The 23,588-nt window shown below is 36.5% G+C and overlaps 1 protein-coding gene across 1 annotated transcript in view; it reads left to right on the top strand.

The window, feature by feature from the left end:
• Positions 1–23,588, top strand: part of NALCN (sodium leak channel, non selective) — a 332,353-nt gene that overhangs the window by 137,339 nt on the left and 171,426 nt on the right. Inside the window, exon 11 of the mRNA XM_012644439.1 lies at positions 12,653–12,784. Coding sequence (XP_012499893.1) covers positions 12,653–12,784 — 132 coding nt within the window. The remainder of the gene's footprint in view (positions 1–12,652; positions 12,785–23,588) is intronic.

The raw sequence follows: 23,588 nt of genomic DNA, 5'->3' as shown, positions 1-23,588 counted from the left end.
AATTTGTAAATTGGTGCTATTTCACAATATAATATTAAGTCAATTTCCTTGCCTTTTAAAAATATATACATTCTGAAATAATTTAGAACACAGATATGAAGAATACCTATGTATCTATCCTTAGAAATAATAATAGCTAACATTTATGTACCTCTCACTACGTGTCAGGTACTAAGTGTTTTATAGGTATTAAATTATTTAATGCTCACAGCAGTGCCATAAATGTAGCTACTTGTGTGATCTCTGTTTTACAAATGAAAAGGTTGAGGTACAGAGAGCATAAATAACTTGATGAAGGTCACATAGCTAGTTACTGATGGGATTTCATCTCAGGCAAACTACCATATATTTTTGACGACTTTATTTTCATCACCGTAGATTATCCTACTATAAAAATATACTACCATTGGTTCATTCATTTATTCATTCTTGTATTGATAGACATTGAGGTGGTTTTTTATTGTTTTGCTATTGCAGATATTCTAAGACTTTTCTCATCCATGCCTTTTTTGTACACATGTGAGAATTATTCTAACATATGAAGAGGTAGGAGCGTAATTTCTGGGTTAAAGGATATGAATATCTTTGACTCTATGAGATATTGCCAAATGGCTCCTCAGATGATAGGGACACCTTTGCTGCCTACTAGCGACTTGTAAGCATGTTCATTGTTTCACATCCTGTCTACACTTGATGTTGTCAGGCTTTTACACCTAATGGCATGAAATGCTATCTCATAATGTTAAGTCTCCTCTCCCTGATTAAAGCCCATGGATGTTGAGCATTTTTTCATATATTTGTGAACTTCTTATCTTTTCTATAGATTTCTTATTTATCTCATTTGCTCATTTATTGATTTTTCTAAGTGATCTTTGGAAATTCTGTGCCTTTCTAAAGGGTATATTGCTTCTATCTAAATAAGAAGACATTAAAATATTGGATAGAAAGGCAAATCCTAAATATGAGTGCTTGACATACGGTATGTTTTTCATCTCTACCATCTTTAGGCAATAAGGCAAATTTTTCACATGGTATTAAAGAAACCATTTATAAAGTCTCTCCAATGTGTGCTTAAGTGTGAATATCAGAAAAGTGAAAAGTTATAAATTGAGTCTTTTCACATCAAGCCAACCAGTTGTGTAAACTCTATGTTAGCGTAAGCAACAGCTGCTCGAAGGGGTCACTCCCATGTATGATAAATAGAACTCTATTAAATTGGAACCTCGTTCCTCAGCTGCTGCTGTGACAAGCCCTTTTTCCCCTGCCTCCCAGGAAGGAGTTTTCATCTCTTGACAATTTGACAGATGTGGCTGCACACTCTTGAGCCACCCTCCAACACATCCCCATGATCTATTACAGTGAAGAGAGTCTCTGACAAGAAAATGAAAATACGTATGCATGAGACCTGGCATGCTCGAGCTTGGTGTCTCTCTGGAAACATCCCAACGTGTGCCCCTTTCTGTAAAGAACGAAGGTAACAGGTTCTTACCATAAGTGGGTCAAATTGTGGCAAAGTTATTACTGTCATGTTTTAATGCTTTTTGAAAATATTTCCATTGAAGACTAAAATTGGGGGAGCTGGACTGTGTGATGTGTGCATTTCAAGGGATGCAGTGACATCCTAGGCTCTTCTTAAACCATCTGTCTTCTTAATGAACCTTTCCAAGACTGGCAGATAATTTCAAGAATTGATGGAGCCCATGGGAATGAAGGTTCCTTGAAGAAGCTAGCCTCTTCTATACCCGTGGACCAGTGTGAGAGGACAGAGTGGTCTAGATAAGACAGCGTGGCTAAGAAGAATGTGCAATTTGCTTAATCTCTCTGAGCCTCAGTTTCCTTGCCTGAGAAATGGGGACAATAACATCTCTCAGGACTGTGTAAGAATTGGAAATGATCTACTGTGCATAAAATACCTGGCACGGTGCCTGGGATGTTGTGGGCCCCTCATTCTGTAGTGATGACTGCCGTTGCCGTAGGCACACTCTCACAACCCTGCTAGCTACTCAGGGTGTCCCATCCATTTCCAGAGGATCAGCTCTCTCACATGCCCTGGGTCCAGTGACTCGCAGCCTTTAGGTCCAGCCCTGCTTTCTTTCCAGGGTCTTGGAAGTGTGTTTCCACGTGTCCAGCAGGCGTGTTTCCCAGGCATTCACACAGACACATCTCAGATCAAAAACAAAATGCACCTCTCTCCCCCACCCATTCCCACAGAGAAATCAGGCTTTTCCTGCATTTCCAGAAAACTGCATACCAACCCATAATGCCCCTCTTTGTCCTCTCCAAATCTAATCTGTGTTCAGTCCTGTCATTAATTCAGTCTTTCAATTTTTTTTCATTGTTTTCTCCATTCTGTCCTAATATCCCTACCCTCAAAATCAGGTCAAACAAAGCCTCCTCAAGAAAGTGATTTCTGAGTACTTGGTTATATTTCATTACTTTCTTTTCTGTTTCACTGTTTGTTGCCTCTTTCACGTGGTAGGCACTTGGCAAAGACACACTGGATTATATGTGATCGTACGCACACAAGTTCACATACAGAACGACGCAGCCCTCGCACACAGCAGACGTGAATTCTTACTCTCCTCCTCTTATGCGGGTGCCAAGTGATCCCTCCCCCAGGCACACACACATACACACACACTCATTTGCAGTTTCTAACAGCAAAATATGAAACAACTGGCTTGAAGAAAAAGGTTTGGGGAAAAATGGAATATAATTCTACAATTACCTGGAATGAGAGTTAAAAACAGGAAAATAAAATAACTAAAGACAAAAGAGGGTACCCAAAAGGTTCATTGAAAAAGGCCAATGTAATCTTGAAGCTAGTTATGGCCAAATCAACTAAAGAGAGAGGTCAATGGTATAAATCTTCAGTTCTAAATATTCCATATATATCTGTCTAAATGTATATATTTAATATATATCTAATATATCCTGATTTTATATGTATATTGCAAATAATAATTATATTTAGAATAGACACCAGAAGATCAGACATACTACAATAAAAAATAAGATTAAATTAGTGCTATTTTTATTTATTTACTTATGTATCTTACTGACAATTACTTGGTTTTGCTTCTTTGATTTTTTAAGCCTTATTGGAAGAAAGAAATATTCAGAACATTTCAAATTCTTTGTATGGTAAATTATCTCAAACTAAATTCCTAAATCATTTGATATTTTAATCTTCCACTTTGAATGAATCCTGTGACTCTTCAGTATTTATAATTGTATTAATTAGGGGACATACTAACTTATGTCAAGCATTTATAAAATGTTCATTTGGGATAAATTTCCATTGTCAAAGATTTGTTGTATCATCACCTTTAGAAAAAATGAAGGATGAGGTTGTTTTTTGTTTTTTGTTTTTTGTTTTTTGCAAGTCTTGATTTCAGGGTTAAATATTTAACCCTCTTTAAAGCCTTAAGCCAGGGTTTGAAGCTGCTGTACTGCTGTGTATTTTCTCAGTGTTCAACACAATCTGCGGTAGAAGGGTTTGGAGGAGCAGTATGACTCCTTCTGCACTCTAAGGCTGATGACAGGTTTGGGCATGATAAAAAATCTAAGTCACTTTGTATATTTCTAGCAGTTCAATTCTTAAAGTTTGTTTCTCTATCCTTCCCAAATACTTTAAATATCTCAAAATAAGTCTCTCACCAAAGACACTATGTAGTTAAAAATTAGTTTTCTTTCTTTATGCATTCATCAAATATCACAAGTGAGGTCTTGCATTGCATTAGATATACAGTCTATAAAAAAGGACAATTAATTAAATTTTTGAATTTGTAATTTCTCTCTTGAGTTTAAAACAAAAGTTTTGTGTTTACCTGCCCACCATTTAATACTAAAAATAATTATAAATATATAAAAGTAAGTTTCAAGTGATTCTAGATGGAAGAATTTAATTAGCTGTGGAATGTCAATTAAAGTATCTCCAAAGATCTTAAAACCATCATAGTTTTAAGTGTCACCTGTCCAGCAGTCCTTTGGTAGCCCTCCCTTAACTCCTCCCTGAAATTACCCATGAAGACAAGGATAAAGAAAAACTCACAACAATACTGATAACTAAGATTAAGAAGACATCTTTTGTCAAAATCTGATGAGATTATTCGGTAACTATGTGGTTGGTGGAGCTCTAGTGGGAAAATTATAAAATGTTAGTGGCTGTACTCTGGCATTTCACTTATCCTTGACCGTAAGTCAGAATCTGAGGATCGTGAGGAAGGGACACCCTGGTCACGGTCACTAACAGAGGCTTATCTCCAGACATGGACAGTGAGGCCTCCTTGGCCACCCATCACTCTGGGTCTTCTTGTGCCCCAGGCAGAACAGTGCAGCTTCTTGGAGCGTACAAATAGGAGATTATATTACTTGAAACAACAAGATTATATTGCTTGAACTTGAATGTTCTAATTTGTTTTGCTCACCTTGTGTTAATTCTTTAGGAGTGAGAAGGTCTCGGCACCATCACCTAGTTTAGTGCATCCTTCTTACTGGAGTCCTCTCCAAGATACCTCAGGGGAAGCTGCCTTTCTGAAGCTTGGCTCATGGTCCAATCAGCCATGTGGAGAGTACCAATGTTGCTTTCATTTAATGCAGAAGACAGAGAAATGTATAGCCCCCGAGGCTACATTCCATAGAAGGGAGCGGAAAACGCTTCAACCAATTCAGTATATGGGTGACATCAAGTCATGTCAAAAACTATTACTGAATCTACTATGTGTCCCACATTGTAGGAACTCAGTACTGAAGTCTATAGGAACACTAGCCTAAGAATAATACTGGTGTGATTATTCTACCCTTTTTCTAGACACCAGGGACCATTAGAGAAAAGTATTGTAGAAGTACTATTTTGATTTTTACTATTACCCATGTCCTGCCAAATACACAAAATCAACACTTCATTGTTGAAAAGCCAAGATTTTAGCAATTTCAGTCTTAATTTTTTTTCAAAGTCAATAATGAAGTCACTTAGGGGTGTGGAGTTCTTAATTGGTAAATTATAGTTTAGCTAATTGAAAGGTTTTGTACATGTCTTCATTTACTTCTCCTTTCTCTCACTAATCTATAAATGTATGGCCACAAAATATGAGGAAACAAGGAGATTTTAAGTAGTGTTCTTTCTGTAAGATAGTTTAAATTGTGAATACCTCTTATGGCATTACACTCTGGAAAATACATTCTGTCCTAAATTGAAGCTTTCATAAAGAAGATACATCATAGTTTAAAGCAATTCAACATAGAAAATTTTATTGGACAGGTTATACGAAATCTCCTAATGCCCAGAAATAGCTCTTGTGTGTTTCTAGTGCCTAGTGAAGCATCTCACCCATGTGACTGCTGTGGTATTGTGAGTCATGATGTGTCTCTAAATAGCAGAAGGGGCACACACACACACACACACACATACACATACGGCCCTGCCTAGAATAACAAGGCTAGGCACTTTGAAAAAGGTCATGGAATGGTCTTTTCTTCCCACAAGGGCCATTCTTTATGATTAAAGCATGAGTTTTCAAATACCCTGCAACAGACTGCTGCTCCCTAGAGATGCCAGAAGAGCTGGGGCAGCTGAGTGGTTAACAATCAAGTTGAAGCAGGGAAGTCCTGACTGTTAGCGTTTGCTAATTTCCGTGGTGCAAATGTTCCCACCATGGCCAATTTCAAGTCCCCAACATGACATTACTAAACAGGAAGCTGGGGGGAGAGGAACATAGTTGCATCTCCAGCACTGGCGGGGCAAAATGCACTCTCCTTCACCCTCAGTTAGAGATGGCTTATACCTACATACATGTACACATAAACACTTGCAAAATTTTGTTTGCAGAAACTGTTATCTTTTGATGTCTCTGTCTGAAGCACATAGTTTCCAAAATCACTGCAGAGGACAAGAGTAGGTTTCGAGAAGGCATGCCCTTTCCCAAAGTGACACATCCACAGTGACGCATCACTTCCATTTCGGTGCTAGTGGTGAGAACCAATCACATTGCCCCACTTCAGTGCTAATAAGCTGAGTGATGTAGATTTTAGGTCTATGCCCAGGATGAAGAGACCAGCTTGATGGGTATATTAGCTTTTGCTTAACAATAAAGCACACTAAATCTTAGTGGCTTATAAAAAAGACACTACGTTTTGCTTATGAATTTGTGGATCAGGTGAACAGCCCTGCCAGTCTGAGCCAGTCTCACCTGAGCACAGCCAAACTCACCTGTGCATCTGCAGTCAGCCGCTCAGCAGCTGGCATCTCTGCTTCTGGGATTGGATGGCTGCCAGTTGGGGTGAAGAGGACAATGGTGCCCGTGGCTACCACGCAGCAGGCTAGGCTGAAGTGTTAATGTGGTGGCTCAGGGCTCCAAGAGGAGTAAGAGTGAGTGCTAAGGCACAAGTATTTTCCAAGCCTCTGCTTGCTTCACTTTTGCTACCATCTCACCAACCAAAACAACTCACACAGCTGACTACAGAGTCAGCAAAGAGGATGCTGCCAAGGGTGTGGATACAGGGAGGTGGATTCAATTGGAGGCCACTAGGTTCTTCCACGCAGGCTGAGAGAAATTTGAAAATCACTGGCTTAATATAACAATCAATGCTGCTTGGTGGCATTTCTTTTCCACTAGGCACGTATTTCTTTTTGTTAAAATCTGGTTTGGGTTGTAGAGTCAGGAAATGGTGATTGAAAAATATTAATAATAATAATAATAAATATTTGTTTGCCAATTTATAACTTGACATCTAGCCTTACTCTTACAGAGGTAAAAGGCCAAGAGAAAAAGGATCTTCTGAAATCCCACTTTTTTCTTCCAACACTTTGACTTCTGGGTGTCCAGATTCCCTTACTCAGCTTCCTATTCCAAGAAAGAGAGCAAACCACTGTTAAGGAATGACAGCTGGCAGGGTGTACATGGATGTCATAGATTCTCATTGCATTTGTGGGAAGTTACTTGTGGATTTTCTTCTGTCCTGGTGCACTAAGGACATGCCAGGGACAGACAGATGGAAAAGGCAGAATCTCTAAGGACATCCATTGATTCTGTCTTCAGTACTGAGAAAAGTATGTTACATTTTAATACAAATTATTTATACTGGACAGAATTGTTTTGTATATCAATTGTAGAAGTAATGAATATCCTGAGGTCTTCTAAATAAGGGAAGCCAAAGATGTACCACTTGCAAATGGGAGATTTATTTTAGGTTTTATGCATTTAGTCTTTTACATTGTGTTGTTGTTCTTATACTCATGGCTCATATGAAAGATGCTTTCTGAGAATTTCATCTTGTAATTGCATTGTTCTCCCAATATGCTTATTTTTGAAATCCAATTACAACACGACTTTCAGTATGTGGCTGATGCAATGTTTAGTGGGTGAAAGGGTTTTTTTACTAAGATAGGTTATTTTATTCACCCAGGCAGTAATATAAAGAAAGATTTGATTTTTGAGCTTTACATTATCCTAATTTATATTTATCTGACCTCCAAGGCCAAAAGTTTGGTTTTTTGGATGTTTGTCTACAAACTTCAGAATTTTTAAGGCACTGTTTCATAGGAAAAATTACTGGAGAAATAATAGAATAAATAACAAAAATAGAAAGATCCCCTGTGAAGTACTTAAACATTTATACCATAAAAAAAAGAGATAGCTTTACACCTTTTTGAAATTCTATAAATTTTCGTGGTCCATCTCAAGGTTAGTTATCTCTTCCACTTGAGTTCTCATGTTATATCTTCTTACCTTTCCCATAAACAACTGTTTCCCAATACAGAAATAATAGTAAAAGTTGTAGAATACAAGATGCCTGCCATGGCTAGACTTTCTACTAAATAGTCTCATTTACATTCATGTTACAACCCAGAGATGTATATGTTATCATACGCATTTCCTATATGAGAAAACTGAGTCACACAGGGGTTAAATTAGGCCCACAGAACCAAGATTTAACCTCAGGTTGGCCTGTCGTCAAAATTGGCATTCTATTACACCATGGCAATCTTATACTTTTCTGTAAAGGACGGATTATCTTCAGTTTTCAAATACAGGGTTCATGTACTTATACCTTCTATTCAACCACAAACTCTTGGTTAGGAAGCTGCTTCTCATTTTTTTTTAATACACAGAGCAGTATCACATGAATTTTGACTGCCTAACAGAAGGCAAGAGAGCACCTGCTTTGGACTCAGAACATCTGAGACTACTTCTAACTCTATGAGCTTAGAAATCTGCTTATATTTTCTAAGCCAGTTTCTCCATATGTAAAAGAGGATGCAAAGGTATTTCAATCTCACAGGTTGTTGAGAATTAAATGGTGTTATTACATCAGCATGCAATATGCTTGGAATGAAGCATGGCACAAACCAAGCACTCAAAGAAACATCAGCTCGTATTTTGATAATATGTCATGTTGGTGTCCATTTTAATTGCATGAGGAGCCCTACCCATGTTTGGTGTAGACTCCACAGTCTCTTGAGAGCTTTCCTTTCACAGTAGCATTCAGAACTAATGTATTAATAAATAAAAGTGACCTTTCTTGCTTTTCTACCTGAGGCTGGACTCAGGACCATTGTTGCAGACCTGTTGTCTCATCTCACTTTCTGACACAAAGCAAGATGAAAGCTTTGTTTGCTGTTGTATTTATAGTAATACATTTTACAGAGACCTCTAATGGCAAGTCACCTTGCGTGTAACCCTTTGGTTAGATAGAATTTTTTTGCACTGGGCACTCGTTTACAACCATGTTTTAAGGAGAAGATTTGAGCTGGTGTCTGTCAAAACCACTGACAGTGCTGTATTAGTTTCCTATTGCTGCTGTAACAAATTACCATAAATGCAGTGACTCCAAACAACACAAATTTATTATCTTACAGTTCTGCTGTCATGGGTCCAAAATGGGTTTTACGAGACTAAAAGCAAGGTATCAGCAAGACTGCGTTACTTTTGGAGACTCTAGGAAAGAAACAGTTTCTTTGGCTTTTCCAGGCCACCTGAATTCCTTGACTTTATGAAAGAGTCTGTAATAGTGTCTTCATAATGCCCCCAAATGGTTGAAAAACCAACACATGCTTTTGTCTTTATGAGGCCAAACTGTTTTCATTGATTTTTTTTGAAAGAAAGAAAACAGTTTTATTGTCGAATAAGCATTAAATCAGACTGTGATACACTTCACAGACAATCCACTGAGAGTACAAGGACAGAAAGAAATTTCATCATTTATAAAGCCAGGCAGATATAATCCATTACATACCTGTTTTCAAAACAAACGATATGGTTTAGTTGATTTTTGATCTTGGAGTTGGGTGATGGTGGTGGGAAGGTTGGCAGCCATTTTTGTGTTGGTGTATCCTGATATATTATATTACAGCCAATATTTCTTATATTTTAGTCATTACAGACTTTCAAAATCATGAAATTGTGAAGTTGCAGATAATTTTATAGGTCACCCAATTTAACCTACTATTAAGGAGTATCCTCTATAACAGTGCTTCTCAAACTTTCCTATGTACTTGAATCACCTGGGACGATATGAAAGATACAGATTCTGACTTGATAGATCTGGGACGGTACCTGAGTTCCTGAATTTCTAGTAAGTTTCCAGGGTGCTGCTGGTCCAGGGACCACACTTTGATTAGCAAGGCTGTAAAGCATTCCTGACAGATATTGCTGCCTTGGGGATGATTCTATTATAGTCTCTTTGTATTTTGGTAATGTCAACTGTCACATATACGAATAAGTAGTTTTTGAATCAGTGCCAATCTAATGACAGATCCAAAACTTGTCTTATTTTTTAAAGATGCAAACCAAAATGACATTGCTATTGAAGGAACTTTAAAAAATTGAATGAATAACCTTACATAAAATATATAAAAAATACACACATATACATATATGTACATATATATGTACACACACAACTATATATGTATGTACGCATCTGTCTTTATAAATAGGTAGATAGATTCTACATCCATATTAAATCATGCAATTATAGAAAACCTCATTACATAATATTTTACAGTACTGATTCAAATTGAACATTTTCCTTTATATTAATTTTTATTAGAAAATAAAAATTGAAAGGTGCAAATTTGGACTGTCCTATAGATACAAGCATGAGTATAAATGTAATGTCAACAAGTCTTTTACGTTAAGGAAACCAATAGCCAGTTCCAAACATTGTCTGAATTGAATTGAGTTGAAGTGGTCCATGCCTCTGGGTCTAATTTAAAGCTGGAGTTACTGATTTTAATATTTAAATTTAGCTACTGCACATACTTATCACCTTAATTTTTATTTAATATTTGAAACTTATTACTTTGGAGAAAGTCAGCCAAGCAATGATGATTATAGTGTATCAAAACCCATTGTAAGCGATTATTTTAATGACTCTGCACCAACAGGGACACGTAGACATTCAGACAAAAAACAACCTAATTATGATGACAGCACCGAAGTGAAGCTGTGACAGTCACAAAACCAATTTAAAAGTTTTTTGACAGCCATGGCTAAAAGCTTTGTTTGGCCCTTCCAGTAATAACAGTTTACTTAAGACATAAATCCACAGCTAAGGAAAATAGAAAGAGAAAGTTGTGGCTTTTCTGTCATGCAGATGAAATGGAAATCAGTTGAAATGTTTTTAACAGAACATTATGTTGAAAAGAATATGGAAAAGAAATAATAGTTATGGGATTTAACTCTCACAATGCAAGAAAGACTAAATAACAATAAAAATTCTAATGAGAATAGGTACTTGCCAACCGATTTGCTTATCTATGTTATGAAGGTCAGTAGTTCCTGCAAGTAAATCGATGTGCATGTAAAACATGTTGATTGGCGGTTCTGGAATTTGATTTTGTATTGGCTATAAAATAAAGTCAAAGGCAATGGCTATAAGAATGCATCAATAGTCATGGCGACAGGAAGCCTTACTAAAAATCTGCTTTCCAAATGGCTCTGACAATTCTCGAATTATTTGACCCTTATCACTTACGTTTATCCCATTTGGTTCTGGACCTAGTATGATATGCAACATAATTAATTCTTTGCCCTTGGGCAATTGTTTTCTCATTTTTGAACAGAAAAATGTTTGATTCACAGAACTGCATTTTATTTTTACTGCAAACCTTTATGGAATGCTTGTAAGGTGCAATCACTGTTATAAGCACTTTCCAAATACTGACGCATTTCAAATTGATAACCCTTTGGAATATGTACCTTTATCTCCACTTTAGTGATGAGAAGACTGAGACACAGAAGGGTTAAATAACTTGTCCAGGGCCAAGAAGCTGGTAAGTGGTGGGGTCTCAGCTCCAGGAAGTTGGGCCCAGAGCCCTTGCAGTTAGTGAGGACTCCAGAGTAAGGAAGACCCCATGAGACACATACATTGATGCGCAGAGACGGGCAGTGCTCAGAGGAGGCTGTCCTTGTTCTCTCATCCCATTTTCAGGCTATGCTTTAGTTAGGTTCTTGTAGTTTCAAAGACTGAAGAATTCTCAGGTCAGATCAACAAGTAAGGAAGTATGTCCGTAAGTAGAGAAAAACAAGACGCAGAAAGAGGATGTGTGATGGCGCCAGTCCCTGGACAGTTGACACCAAGGGATTTTGTGGCTCAGTGGCTTGTTAGCATCTCAGTTCCTTTCAATAGGTCAGCTTGTCTCTCCTCCTGTTGCCCAGAACCTGAAGACTTGCTCTCTCCATTTAGATACTCCCTACCCCACAGTGGGCATCGGGCTCCAAAACAGACTTTAAATAGACTTGGGTGGAGAGCCTGGTTCTACTGTGTACTTGCTGTGTGACCTTGGAAAATGACATAGTCTCTGAACTCTCTGTGAAATATGATATATATCCTACCATGTAGGGCTGTGGTGAAGATTAAAAGAGATAAAATAACATGCATGTAATATGGTCTGGAACACAGTATGCATTTAATACATGGTAGCTATTAGAATAATATTCATTATTTTAATGCTTAATTATTTCCATCTCAGTGTGGGCAGTAGACTTGGACTAGACTTTGGTCCATCTTCAATACTTGTGTGACAGTGGAAAAGTTATTTAACTTCTTTGAGCCTCAGTTTCCTTATCTATAAAATTAGAATAACTTCCTAGGGTTGTTATGAGTTAATTTATGTAAAGCACCTAGAGCAATGCTAGGCACATAGTAAGTACAATATAGATGACAGTTGTTACTAGCTGTAGTATAATGTTCAACAAATATTTATGGAGGTGGTAAGTAAAAAAATAAATAAATCTTGGGTTTTCCCCACTTTGGCAGATGTATGATCATCTCTAAAATGTTTTCATACACAGTAGTTTTCTCTCAACACAGAATAAAACAATACTTGTTTTGTCTGATGAGTTTTTTAAAAATCATTGCTCCATACAGTCAGCCAATAAAAATTAAGGTGCAAGCTATACACAAATAAAAATGAAATATAATTCCATTTTTAACCAAAGTCTTGGACATTTTTAGCTGCCTACAAGAGAGATTTCTTTGCTCACACTCTTCAGCAGGAAGGGACATTGATCAAGTTATCTTTGAAGCCCGGTTTTGCAAAGCAGCATATCATAAAGGCACTGTTGATCAAGGTCTAAGCACTCTAGTTAAATTTATTCATGAGGTTTATTTCTTTGTTAAGCCTTTATCTGTTTTGCCTCCTCAGAAAATGATGCGGTCGTCCGTTTTCCACATGTTTATCCTGAGCATGGTGACCGTGGATGTGATAGTAGCTGCCAGCAACTACTACAAGGGAGAGAACTTCCGAAGGCAATACGATGAGTTCTACCTTGCAGAGGTGAGTGGCTCAGTGGAGAGCTAATCACTTTTCACGGTCAAGGTGAACCTGGGATAGTGTCTGTTATAGATGTGAAAATTAATTTGTTAATTAATTTGTTTATTGATTACTTGACTGCCACAAAAACTGAATTGTCTGCTGCTTAAGTGTTTCCTCTGGTTACTGGGTTGCCTGATTCATTTCCTGTCACCATGGGCCTGGGTAATCTTCCTCACAGTATGTCATGTTGCCAAGGGAACCCTTTTTCCCTGAGTCTTATTCTTGTGATCTTGCTGTTTTCCTGTCCACCTCTTATTTTCTCTCTCTTTCTCATGTTGCATTAGCTTGTTTCCTACTAAGTGTAATCAAGCACCGATTCGGACGATTGTAAATAAGCAAATCTGCTCAACAATACCTAGAAGGGGGCTGGAGGGAAACTTAGAGAGATAATCTAATAATTACCACACTTAGGAACAGGTATTAACAGCCTATAATAAAGATTCCAAATCAGTAGCAGGTAGGTTTAGCAATTAGGTAAGCCCCTCTCTAGCATCCCACATACCATATGAGAGTTTTGAAATAGTACTTCTTATTGATTGTGTAATGTTGTTAATATATGATTCTTAATATTTTTAATGATTTCCGGAAACCACTGTTTATTTCAATGTGAAAAAAATATATCTAAAATGTATCTTAGAATTCAGTTGTTATATATATATTTATGAAAAAATTTATCGACATATAGAAACTCATTCATCATGTAAATGAGGTATATACATACACAACTGTGCTATACTTCAATAAACCCAATATGTGAAAAATTAAACTTAAAAGGCATAAAATCACAATTTCATTATATTTATTACAAAAGCATTTTTCACATAAAATAACAATTTGCCACCTAATTGAGTTCTCTTAGATACCCAGAATTGTCTCGGTGCATTTAAAAATGGATTTGATTAATTAATTAAAATTCAGTCTACCTGCACACAAACTTTTCTGAAAAAGAATTGATTACATATACCTATTGGGTATAAACATCTCTGTGGAAAACTTTTAAGTAGTCACTTATGAATTCCTCTCTTCATGGAGACTTATTTTCTGGAACAAAATATGATTAATACTAACTTTTTATTGAAGTACAGTCTCTGTGACACAACACTGGCCTAATAGCTACCGGTATGTGGAGCTTGTAGTCTAGCAAGAAGAATACACAGTAAACAAGAAGATTGTTATGCTATGGAGAACTAATGACAAGGACTCATGAAGAAATTACATCCAGCCCAACACCTAAAAAATAGGTATAATTTTGGTGAAAATCCAGCACACAAAGAATGGGTTGTCATTAAAAGCAGAGGGAAACCTGGACCAATTGTAGTATTTGCAGATGGATTTCTGACACAGGGATAGGACGTTAAAGGAGTCCCCATTGAGTGATTCTTGTGTTCCTGTGAAGTAGGAAACACGGACTGCATCCAGTCTGATGGTCGGACAGAGCATGTAAGGCTTGAGTAGAAAGAGAAGAAGGAAAAGGTACTGCGGAGTAAGCAAAAAATTAATTAAAGATCCAGCACATGCCAAGCTAAAGGTCCAGCTGGATTTGGAGACTAGAGATTTATGATGATACCGATTTAGACAGATGTGTGACTTTTTAGGCCTTGTATAAGAAGGGGAAAAGGCAGTGTTTAAATCAGTCCGGCTTTAGGGTTGTTTTTAGGCTGGTGGAGCTGAGAAAAAAAGGAATACGAGCGACTGGGAGAGGAGTTGAAATAATAACCCTGTGGTCTAGGCTGGATATAAAAAGAAAAGAAACTAAGAGGAGAGTGAAAGAGCAAAAGGAAAGGATTAAAGGTATCCGTATGGTCAAAGAACAGCTTTGGTTGAAATGATGGAATAAGAGAGCTAGAAGGTAAGGTTGTGATTAGAGTGGGATCCAGGACTTCACGGTTTCAGAGCAACTCTGAGTAGTGAAATACAAAATCTAGGATGTTATATGGATGTGCGTGGCTTAAACATACTAAACTAGAGTCAAGGCGAAAATGGGAAGGACTGTCGAAGCTAAGGTTCTGGCTGACTCTTCACGTGGACAGTGAGGTCATTCGGAGCGAGGCTAGATCTTGGAGAGAAGGGTGGAGTTGGGGAGCAAAGTCAAGGGGCATGTGAGAGTGACTGATGGACAGATTGGCAGGAGGCAGCCCCAGGGGAGTGGGTAAGGGAATGTTTTAACCTCACCGAATACATCTCAAAGGAGCGTCCGAGAGTAATGGGTGGGGCATCTCTTCCTTTTCCTCTCATTGTACTACATGGGACATCAGAGTGTGAACAGACCCTTCTGGAAAGGTCTGTGGGGGAACTCATGCTTTTGGAAGAGAATCAGTTGAAGCCCATGTATAGGAAGCAGATTCTGTGAAGGGAGATGGAGAATGTAGAGGAACTTGTTTAACGTAGGACAGACCCAAAGCTTAGTTAAAGGTTCTGGGTAGAGAGAGGTGGGAAGACAGGTGAGGTGGAAGAATTATACAAGAATATTAGAGTCAGAGGTTAAAGGCTGAGGGCAAAAATGCTGTGGAATACAAACAGAAATGAGCACAGGTGGTTGGAAGTATGCTAATCTCTCTGGGAGGAGTAATCTGTATCTGACATTAGAAATCACATTCTAACTGCTTTTGCAGCCCAGCCCAGAGGGGGCGCTTGGACATACTAAACCAATGCTGTAGAATAAGTGAACAGGCCGTCTACACTGGGAACCAAAAGGAAGGGAATTCTTTAGTAAATTTTATCTAATTTTTTCACATACAAAATTGGCCTCTTTCCTAATGTGTTCATGTGTATTAGATGATTTATCATCATACTGTAAGAAATTCCAACAAAATGTCAAATAAGTTAACACGGTAGAGTTCACTGATTGCTCTTTAAGTGCATTGATAGAGTCCAGGGGTAATTGATAAATCCTTGCCATTTTTATTTTTTTGTGTATAGTATTAAAAATAAAAACAACCTCAACAACGGAGAGACAGGATTGTATAGTAGAATCCAGTATATATTATGTGTCGAATAATTGCTATCCTTTTCCCAAACCACTAAAAGTAAATTTGATTTTAATAAACCAGGTAGTAAGATAAGTTTTGGAGATCTAATATACAGCGCAGTGCCTATAGCTGACCATATATACTTAAAACTTTCTAAGAGTGTAGATCTTATGTTAAGTGTTTTTACCTCACTAAATAATAATAATAATAAAAATAGAGGGGGCAGGAGGAGACTTTAGGAGGTGATGGATATGTCAGTGGCATTGACAGTAATGGTTTCACAGGTGTATCCTTATTCCCAAACTCATTAAGTTGACACGTTACATAAATACAGCTTTTAACATGTCAATCATACCTCAATAAAGTGGTAAATAAATTAACTAACTAAATAACTGACTCTTGAAACCCTGGAAGGAAAATAAGTAATAAAACCAGGTAATGATGATTTAGTTCACTTAACCTTGTAGACCACATCAGTTTATTCTTGAACTACTTAAGCATTCAGAATTTGTTCTACTTCATTGATTGATTTTGGGTGTTTTGGTTTCCCAAAGTAGGTTTGGTTTTTATTCAAATTACATTGTCATTTCTCTTTGTGTCAGAAACTTATACATGAGCCAAAGTGATTTGTTTCAAAGGAGTATGGATAAATTATTTTATTTAAACTTACTTTTTAATGAAACACTCTCTTTTTATAAAGTTTATAAAGATGGCTTGAGTGTAGGCCAGGGGTCAACAAACTTTTTCTTCAAGAGCCAAAGAGTAAACATTTTAGGCTTGCGGACCATCTTTCTCTGCCTCAACTATTCCACTCTGCCATTGCTGTGCAAAAATGTGGGTGATCTCAGTATGGTTGTTTTTCAATAAATCTTTATTTACAAAAATAAGCTGTGGGTTGGATTTTGGTTTAAGCAATAGAAACAGCATGGTCGACTAACATTCTCATGTGTTAAATACAAACATATTAATACACAATAATTAAAATCATTCCAATAATATCTACTATTTTTTGGAGGGCCTGTTATGTGCCAAGTACCTTAAAGAAATTCATTGTCTCATTTAACCCTCAAAACAGCTATAGTAACAGCAGTTCAAGTTTGTGGATTATAATGATGCAGTAATTAAGGCAATAGCATTATGTAACATTCTGGAAAGTTTATTTTTAAAATAGATCACAACAGGTCATGAGCTTTTAAAGAAGTAATTTCTTAAATTCCTACATATTCTAGAATAAATTATTTAGGAAATCTAAAATAAACCACTGTACCCATTAGGAGTCAACTCAACATCTAAAAACCATCCTTTAAGAATAAATTAAGCTGCTTAGCTTCTGTTGTAAAGCTGGGGGCTTGTTTTCTTACTTCGGATTAATTAACCTAAATTTAGAATTACTTAAAAAACAGGAAAATTTTTCTTTACATTCTAGCCTATGCAAAAACATAAAAAGGTAAAGATTGATCTTCATCTGTAAGAATTTTAATTTTTCCTTTCGATCTAAGAGAATATATTATTGCACATAAAATATTTTACAATGAACTTAATTACATTTTAAAATGTACATAGTGTACCTTCTCTTGTCCTTAATAATAAATAATAAAATTTGAACAATAATTTTCTTCTTATTGTTATGAATATATACAAATATATGTATATTTATTAGGCTGTAGATTTAAGAAAATTTGTCAGCACTGTGCATTGTTATGCACAGATTAACAATGTTAACAAAAATTTATCTTTTAAGAAACTCACAAACTGATACTAGAGATAAAACAAGGAAGCAAGCCATCCTAACAGAGGAGCCAACTGTTTTATTGCCCAAAGGTAGCTCTGTTTGTCCTGCTAGCATTACCCCCAGGTTCTCTGGTTTCCTCTGGACCTACCTGAAGGGGGAGATGAGCCCTCTTCCAGCTTCTGGTGTGAAGTTTTAATGAGCATCGTCACATTTACTAAGGAAGCCAGAGAGAAGAGAGAAGAGAATTCCGTGCCACATACCCCACAGTAAATTAACTAAAGCTCCCCTTTCTTCCAAGTCTGTCTTTACCTCCTTCCCAGTGCACTCCAACGTGTCATCCAGACAGGCAGGCTCTCCCCTTTCCACCTGCACATAGCAATTCCACTCCACGCACCCCCGGACTTGCATTTCCCACTTGCTCTTTGCTCAGCAAAACGAAAGGCCCTGCTTAATTAAGAGGATCTAAGTTCCTCAGAAAGTAAATTGGTCATCGTTCACTGTTACTTGAACCTTCTTGGTGCCCCACACTAAGTATTTCTTTCAAATACATTCAGAATCTCCCTGCAGAGATTTCCCATGAACATAAGATTCTTCATCTCATTTCATTTATAAAGACAGAGCAGAACCTCTTGTATTTTCCTGGATAGAGCTGGAACCCATTCTACTAAGTGAAGTATCCCAAGAATGGAAAAATAAGCACCACATATACTCACCTTCAAATTGGTTTCACTGATCAACACCTAAGTGCACGTATAGGAATAACATTTATTGGGCATCGGGCAGATGGGAGGGGGGAGGAGGGGATGGGTGTATACATACATAATGAGTGTGATGAGCACCGTCTGGGGGATGGACACGCTTGAAGCTCTGACTCTGGGGGAAAGCGGGGGCAAGGGCAATATATGTAACCTAAACATTTGTACCCCCATAATATGCTGAAATAAAAAAAAGAGCAGAAAGGAAGGAGTGCACCTAATACCCTTCTGTACATGTCAATTGTGCTTGGTGATGGGAAATCAGAGCAAATAAAGTAGAAAAATACATGGCTGTGGATTTGTGACTCCAGGGACTTCTTTCTACTTTTATAAGTTGTAGTTCTATGAGAATCTTAAGGAATTATCTGGTATAATCCTGGACGAGGTTTAGATCTAAAATTTATAGGAATTAAGTGATTTATCAAAGAAATTTTAGTGGATCCAGAATAAAAAACTAAGAACAATTCCCAAGTCAGTGTTTGTCTCAATGCATCACAGCTATATGAACAATTTTAGTTATCAAATCCATGTTTCTAATAAATATAAAAATCATTCTCTGTCACAGTAGAGAACTAAAATATTTATTAAATTATCTTGTCATAGGGGATGAGTCATAATCTGCTGAAGGCACTAGATCTTTGAGAAAACTTGTAGTTTGAGAGAATTAGTGTTGTTTCTAAAAGGGATTATTGGCCAAGTAAAAAGGTGCAAAGACTAAATTAATCTTACATTAATAAGATTTGGGCAGGATTAGATTTATGTCAGGTACCTAGGATGTCAAAAGCGACCATTAGCCTTAATGTGTTAATATGGTTACTTTGCCAGATTTTTTCCTACAAGTCTTTCTTTAGTTTTCCTTTTATTTGAAGTTCCTATACTTGGAAAATCTGTGACTTTTCTTTTTTTACTTCCTTCTTAATTATCACGTATTTCATAAATTCAATATGTAGAGAAAATGGTATAATCAATATTTACATGTCCACCACCCACATTTTAAAAAATTAATGGTTTTTCATGTTTAGTTCAGATTTTTCATTCAGAAATAAAATATCATGAGTAGAAGTTCTCTGTGTACCACTTCCAGATCTTATTCTTCTCCCTAATTTACAGAGAATCACATTCATCATCTCAATGCATGTTTTATAACAGTATAAAGTATCAGTATGTGACTTGGCTTTCTCTTTCACTCATCGTTATGTTTGGGAAATAAATTCATGTTGATATATATTTATTTATACTGCATGTGAATATAATGACAGTGGATAGTTCAATTGCTTTCAACATATACCTGGAGTTAAAATTGCTAGATTGTAGGATATGATCAAATTCAAATTCGCTAGATACTGCTAAATTGCACTTCAAAATGGTTATATCAATTTACGTTTCTACCAGGACATATGAGCGGCTCTACTTAATGCTAATTTTTTTTGTGTGTTCAAGATTTTCAATTTTCATCAGTCTGATATAAATAATCATTATAGTTTAAATACATATTTTTTGATAGAGGTTTGACTCTTTTTCCATATTGGTGGCTCCTCCTCTATGAATTTACGTGTTTGATGTGGACCCTAATTGTTTTTCAGTTATCTGGTAACAGGCAGTGCAGACATCTCCCAGCCTGCAGCTTGTATTTGAACTTTCATTTGCTTTAGTTTTACAAGTAATTAGTTTTAATCTTGTAAGATTTAGGGCTCTTCAATTTCTGGCTTGGTGCTCTTTGAGTTTTATCTATACCAGAGTCGTCAAAGACATTCTCCTCTATTAAAGCCTAAGAGTTTTAAATTTGTGATTTTTTCCATTTCAGTCTCCAATACGTTTGGAATGAGATAAGAAGTCCAATTTTCCCCATAAGTAAACATTGTCCTTCTAGGATTCGCTGAAAAGTTCACGCTTTCCTCACTTCTGTAGTGCCACCTCTGCCGTGTATCAGGCTTGCACAGGTGCACGATCCTGTTACTAGACACCTTGGTCTGTGTGTCTAGATGTCTGAGCTTTAATTGATAAAATATTGTCATACGTGCTATCCTTTATAATAAACTTTTATATCTCTTAGGGCAAGTTCACTGATATTGGTATTCTTCAGATTTGTTTTACCTGTTCTTGGCCTTGCCATGTCTACTCTACATTATGAAAATTAAACCAGTTTTACTAATGAGATTTAATTGATGTTAAGGACTTCTCTATTCAGGTTATTCAGGTTTTCTTTAATTAATAATGCTTTGTAATTTCTCCAAAGGTCTTGCACACCTTTTGTTAGATTTCTGTGTGTATATCCTACAGTTTCTTTTATGAATGGTAATTTCAATTCAATTTTTATTGATTATTGGTGACATAGGACTGATAATGATTTTTATATGTTGACCTCATTCATAACCAGCAACTTTACTACAATTTCTTGTTTGTGATAATTTGTCTATAGATTTGCTTAGAATTTCTATGTAGATAATTATATCATCTGAAATTAAGGTTTTGTTTCTCGTTTTCTAATTATATTTCTTTTTTTTTCTTTTATTGTCCTGGCTTGGGACTTAATGAAATGTTGAATAGAAGCAGGAACAGTGCGCATGCTGGGCTTGTTTCTGTCTGTTGACATGAATGCTTATCATTTTGCCATTAATTTGTTTGTAAGTTTTTATAGATGCCTTTCATAATGTTAATAAAATTCACTTCCATTTCTAGATTGCTAAGAGCTTTTCTCATGATGAGTTGCTTTTATCTAGTGTTCTTCTACATCTATTAAGCTGACTACACAGATCTTCTTTAATTTCTTAGTGCAGTATATTAGAATAATAGTTATTCTGATTCTGAACTATTTTAGACTCCTGGGACACTTAATTTTGTACCATTACTTTTAATACACAAATCCAATATGCCGTCATTGTACTTAGGATATTTTGAATCTCTATTCATAAGGGTGGTTGTCCTATGATTTTATTTTCTTTTACATTGCTAGTCTGGTTTTGTTAGGAAAGTTTTACTTCCTTTCTAAAATGAAATAGGTATGTTTTCTTCTTTTTCTCTCCTGTGATGGAGTCTGTATAAAGTTCCTTTGGAACACCATGTAGGCCTGGGGTTTGCAGTGGGGTCCCCAGTGGAGAGGAGAGAGACAAGACATTTTGATTAACGACTTATTTTATGGTTTAATTTTTATGGTTTATTGGCTTTATGGTTTATTTCTTGCCATTTATAGAGTTATTAATTTTAACTAATGTTTCACATTTACATAGTATGCTCTCAGGATTTTTACAATCCTTACTGCATCTGAAGGTCTCATCCTTTTTGCTACCAATATTGTTAATTTATAACTTTCTTTTTTGTATAAGTCAATGACTTCTCATGCTAATTACCTGGAGTTGGGCCAGACTTCACAGGTTGGGGGCATGGTCCTCTACAAGACTGCCCTGGCTTGAGACACGGGGGCAAGCCTGGGGGTTTCCAAGGCCTCCCTTACATATGCCAACAGGCTAGAAATTCAAGGGTTCCCACTAGCCTTTCCAAGTTTGATAATTTGCTAGAATGACTCATGAGAAACCAAGGAAGTACTATATTTATGATTACATTTTTATTTCAACAAAAAGGATATAAACTGGAGACAATCCAAAGAAGAGAAAGGTAGGGCATGGTCTGGGGAGGGGGTCCCAAATGTGAAACTTCCAATGTCTTCTCTCCAGAGTCAGCACCCATCACCCTCTCAGCACAGGGATGTGTAACCATGTGCAAACTGACAACCAGGAAACCTAGAACAAAAGCCAGCCTAATTCTTTGTTTTTGGTTCAAAGAACCAGCTTTAATTTGGTTGATATTAACAATCTCTACTCTGAAATGATTTGTGTGCTCCCAATACTTTGTGTTATTGATTCCCTTTATTTCTTTGTTATGTTTTAATTTCTGCTCTTTATTATTTTCTCCTATTCATTTATTGTTTTGGGCATCTTAAACTTCTTTGAAAGTTCTTTAAAAAATAATTTTATCTAGAGTGAATTCATATTGTGGATGTCAAAATTCTGTTGTCTTTTTTATGAGATTTCTTCATGTTTTTAAAATTTTGGCATGCTGCCTCATTTTGCTTGGGGGATTTTAATCCTTCTTTCTCTCCCTCCCTCTATCACCACCTCTACTTTTCTTTGTGACATTATAGTTGCCTTTACCTTGATCCTGGCCACCCATCCAGAGCCATGTTTTTTAGTGTCATTGGGGGTTGCTGAATCCTTGATCTTGGAGATGCCGCATGTCTTGTCACAGGTCTGTCAGGGAGCTTTGTCTGACACTTCATATGGGCTGATCATTTGTCCTCGTACCTCTTGAGGCCTGCAGCTTCCCATAAAGTCTTAACCAGGTCTCATTGTTCTTCCCCTCGCAGGGAAAACCTGTCCCAGTCCCTGTCTTGAAGCCATGAAGATTCTTGTCTTTATCTCACGTGAAGCACATTAGTCTCCTTACCCTACAGGAAACATTTGGGTCCAACATTGCCTGCTTCTTAACACAGCATGTGTCTCCGTTCAATTTCTGGTCAACAAAGAGGTTTACCTTGTATAAAACTCCATAATGTCTCTTTGGTTTCCTGTTTTTCCCATAATTAAAATGTGTTCAAAGCAGAAGGGCTTTCATTAGGCATGGACTCATTTTCCCATCCTGTAGGAAGTCATTTTTTTCTAGAAAATTAATTTCTGTGTTCCTCTGAAGTCATTTGGTTTTACGATATTTGTTAAAATGAAATTAAGTAAAGGAGCCATTTATTTTAGTTCCAACAAAATCTGACACCCATATTTGAGTTCATTAATCATAAGAAATGACCAAATTAAGAAAGTAACCAATCTTGCCATAGCAGCAGTCTGTGACATTATTAAATTTCATTTCATTTTCTGGAAAACTTTAATTAGGCAAGTTTCTTCTGACAGTCACTTTTTTGTGTGTTTCTAAAGGATTTCAACAGTATCTTGTTAGGTAAAAAAAAAAAAATAATACAATAATGACAGTCTGGACTATTCATCTATTCAAAAGTTTACTCTTTAACTATATAGAAAACTGATGTTACATTATAAAGTAAGAGTAGGGGATTTATAGACACCTCTCAAATGATGCAAGTAATCATTTTTTCACATTATTGAATCTGAATTTCATTTAAGAGATGGGATTACCTGAACTGAGTTTCATGTGAGTTTTGTCTTGTAATCTTGTTTTGTAATAAATGTGCATTCATTTTTCTCATGAATATTCATTATGTTTCTTTGCAATTATGAAAGAAACTGCAACACATATCTTGGATAATATATTTCAAATATCCTTCCGCATATAGGCAGTATCTCTAC

The sequence above is a fragment of the Propithecus coquereli genome, unplaced genomic scaffold (assembly GCF_000956105.1).
Source record: "Propithecus coquereli isolate 6110/MARCELLA unplaced genomic scaffold, Pcoq_1.0 Scaffold212, whole genome shotgun sequence".
NCBI classification, from domain to species: domain Eukaryota; kingdom Metazoa; phylum Chordata; class Mammalia; order Primates; family Indriidae; genus Propithecus; species Propithecus coquereli.
This window is presented reverse-complemented; position numbering and strand designations above follow the sequence as displayed.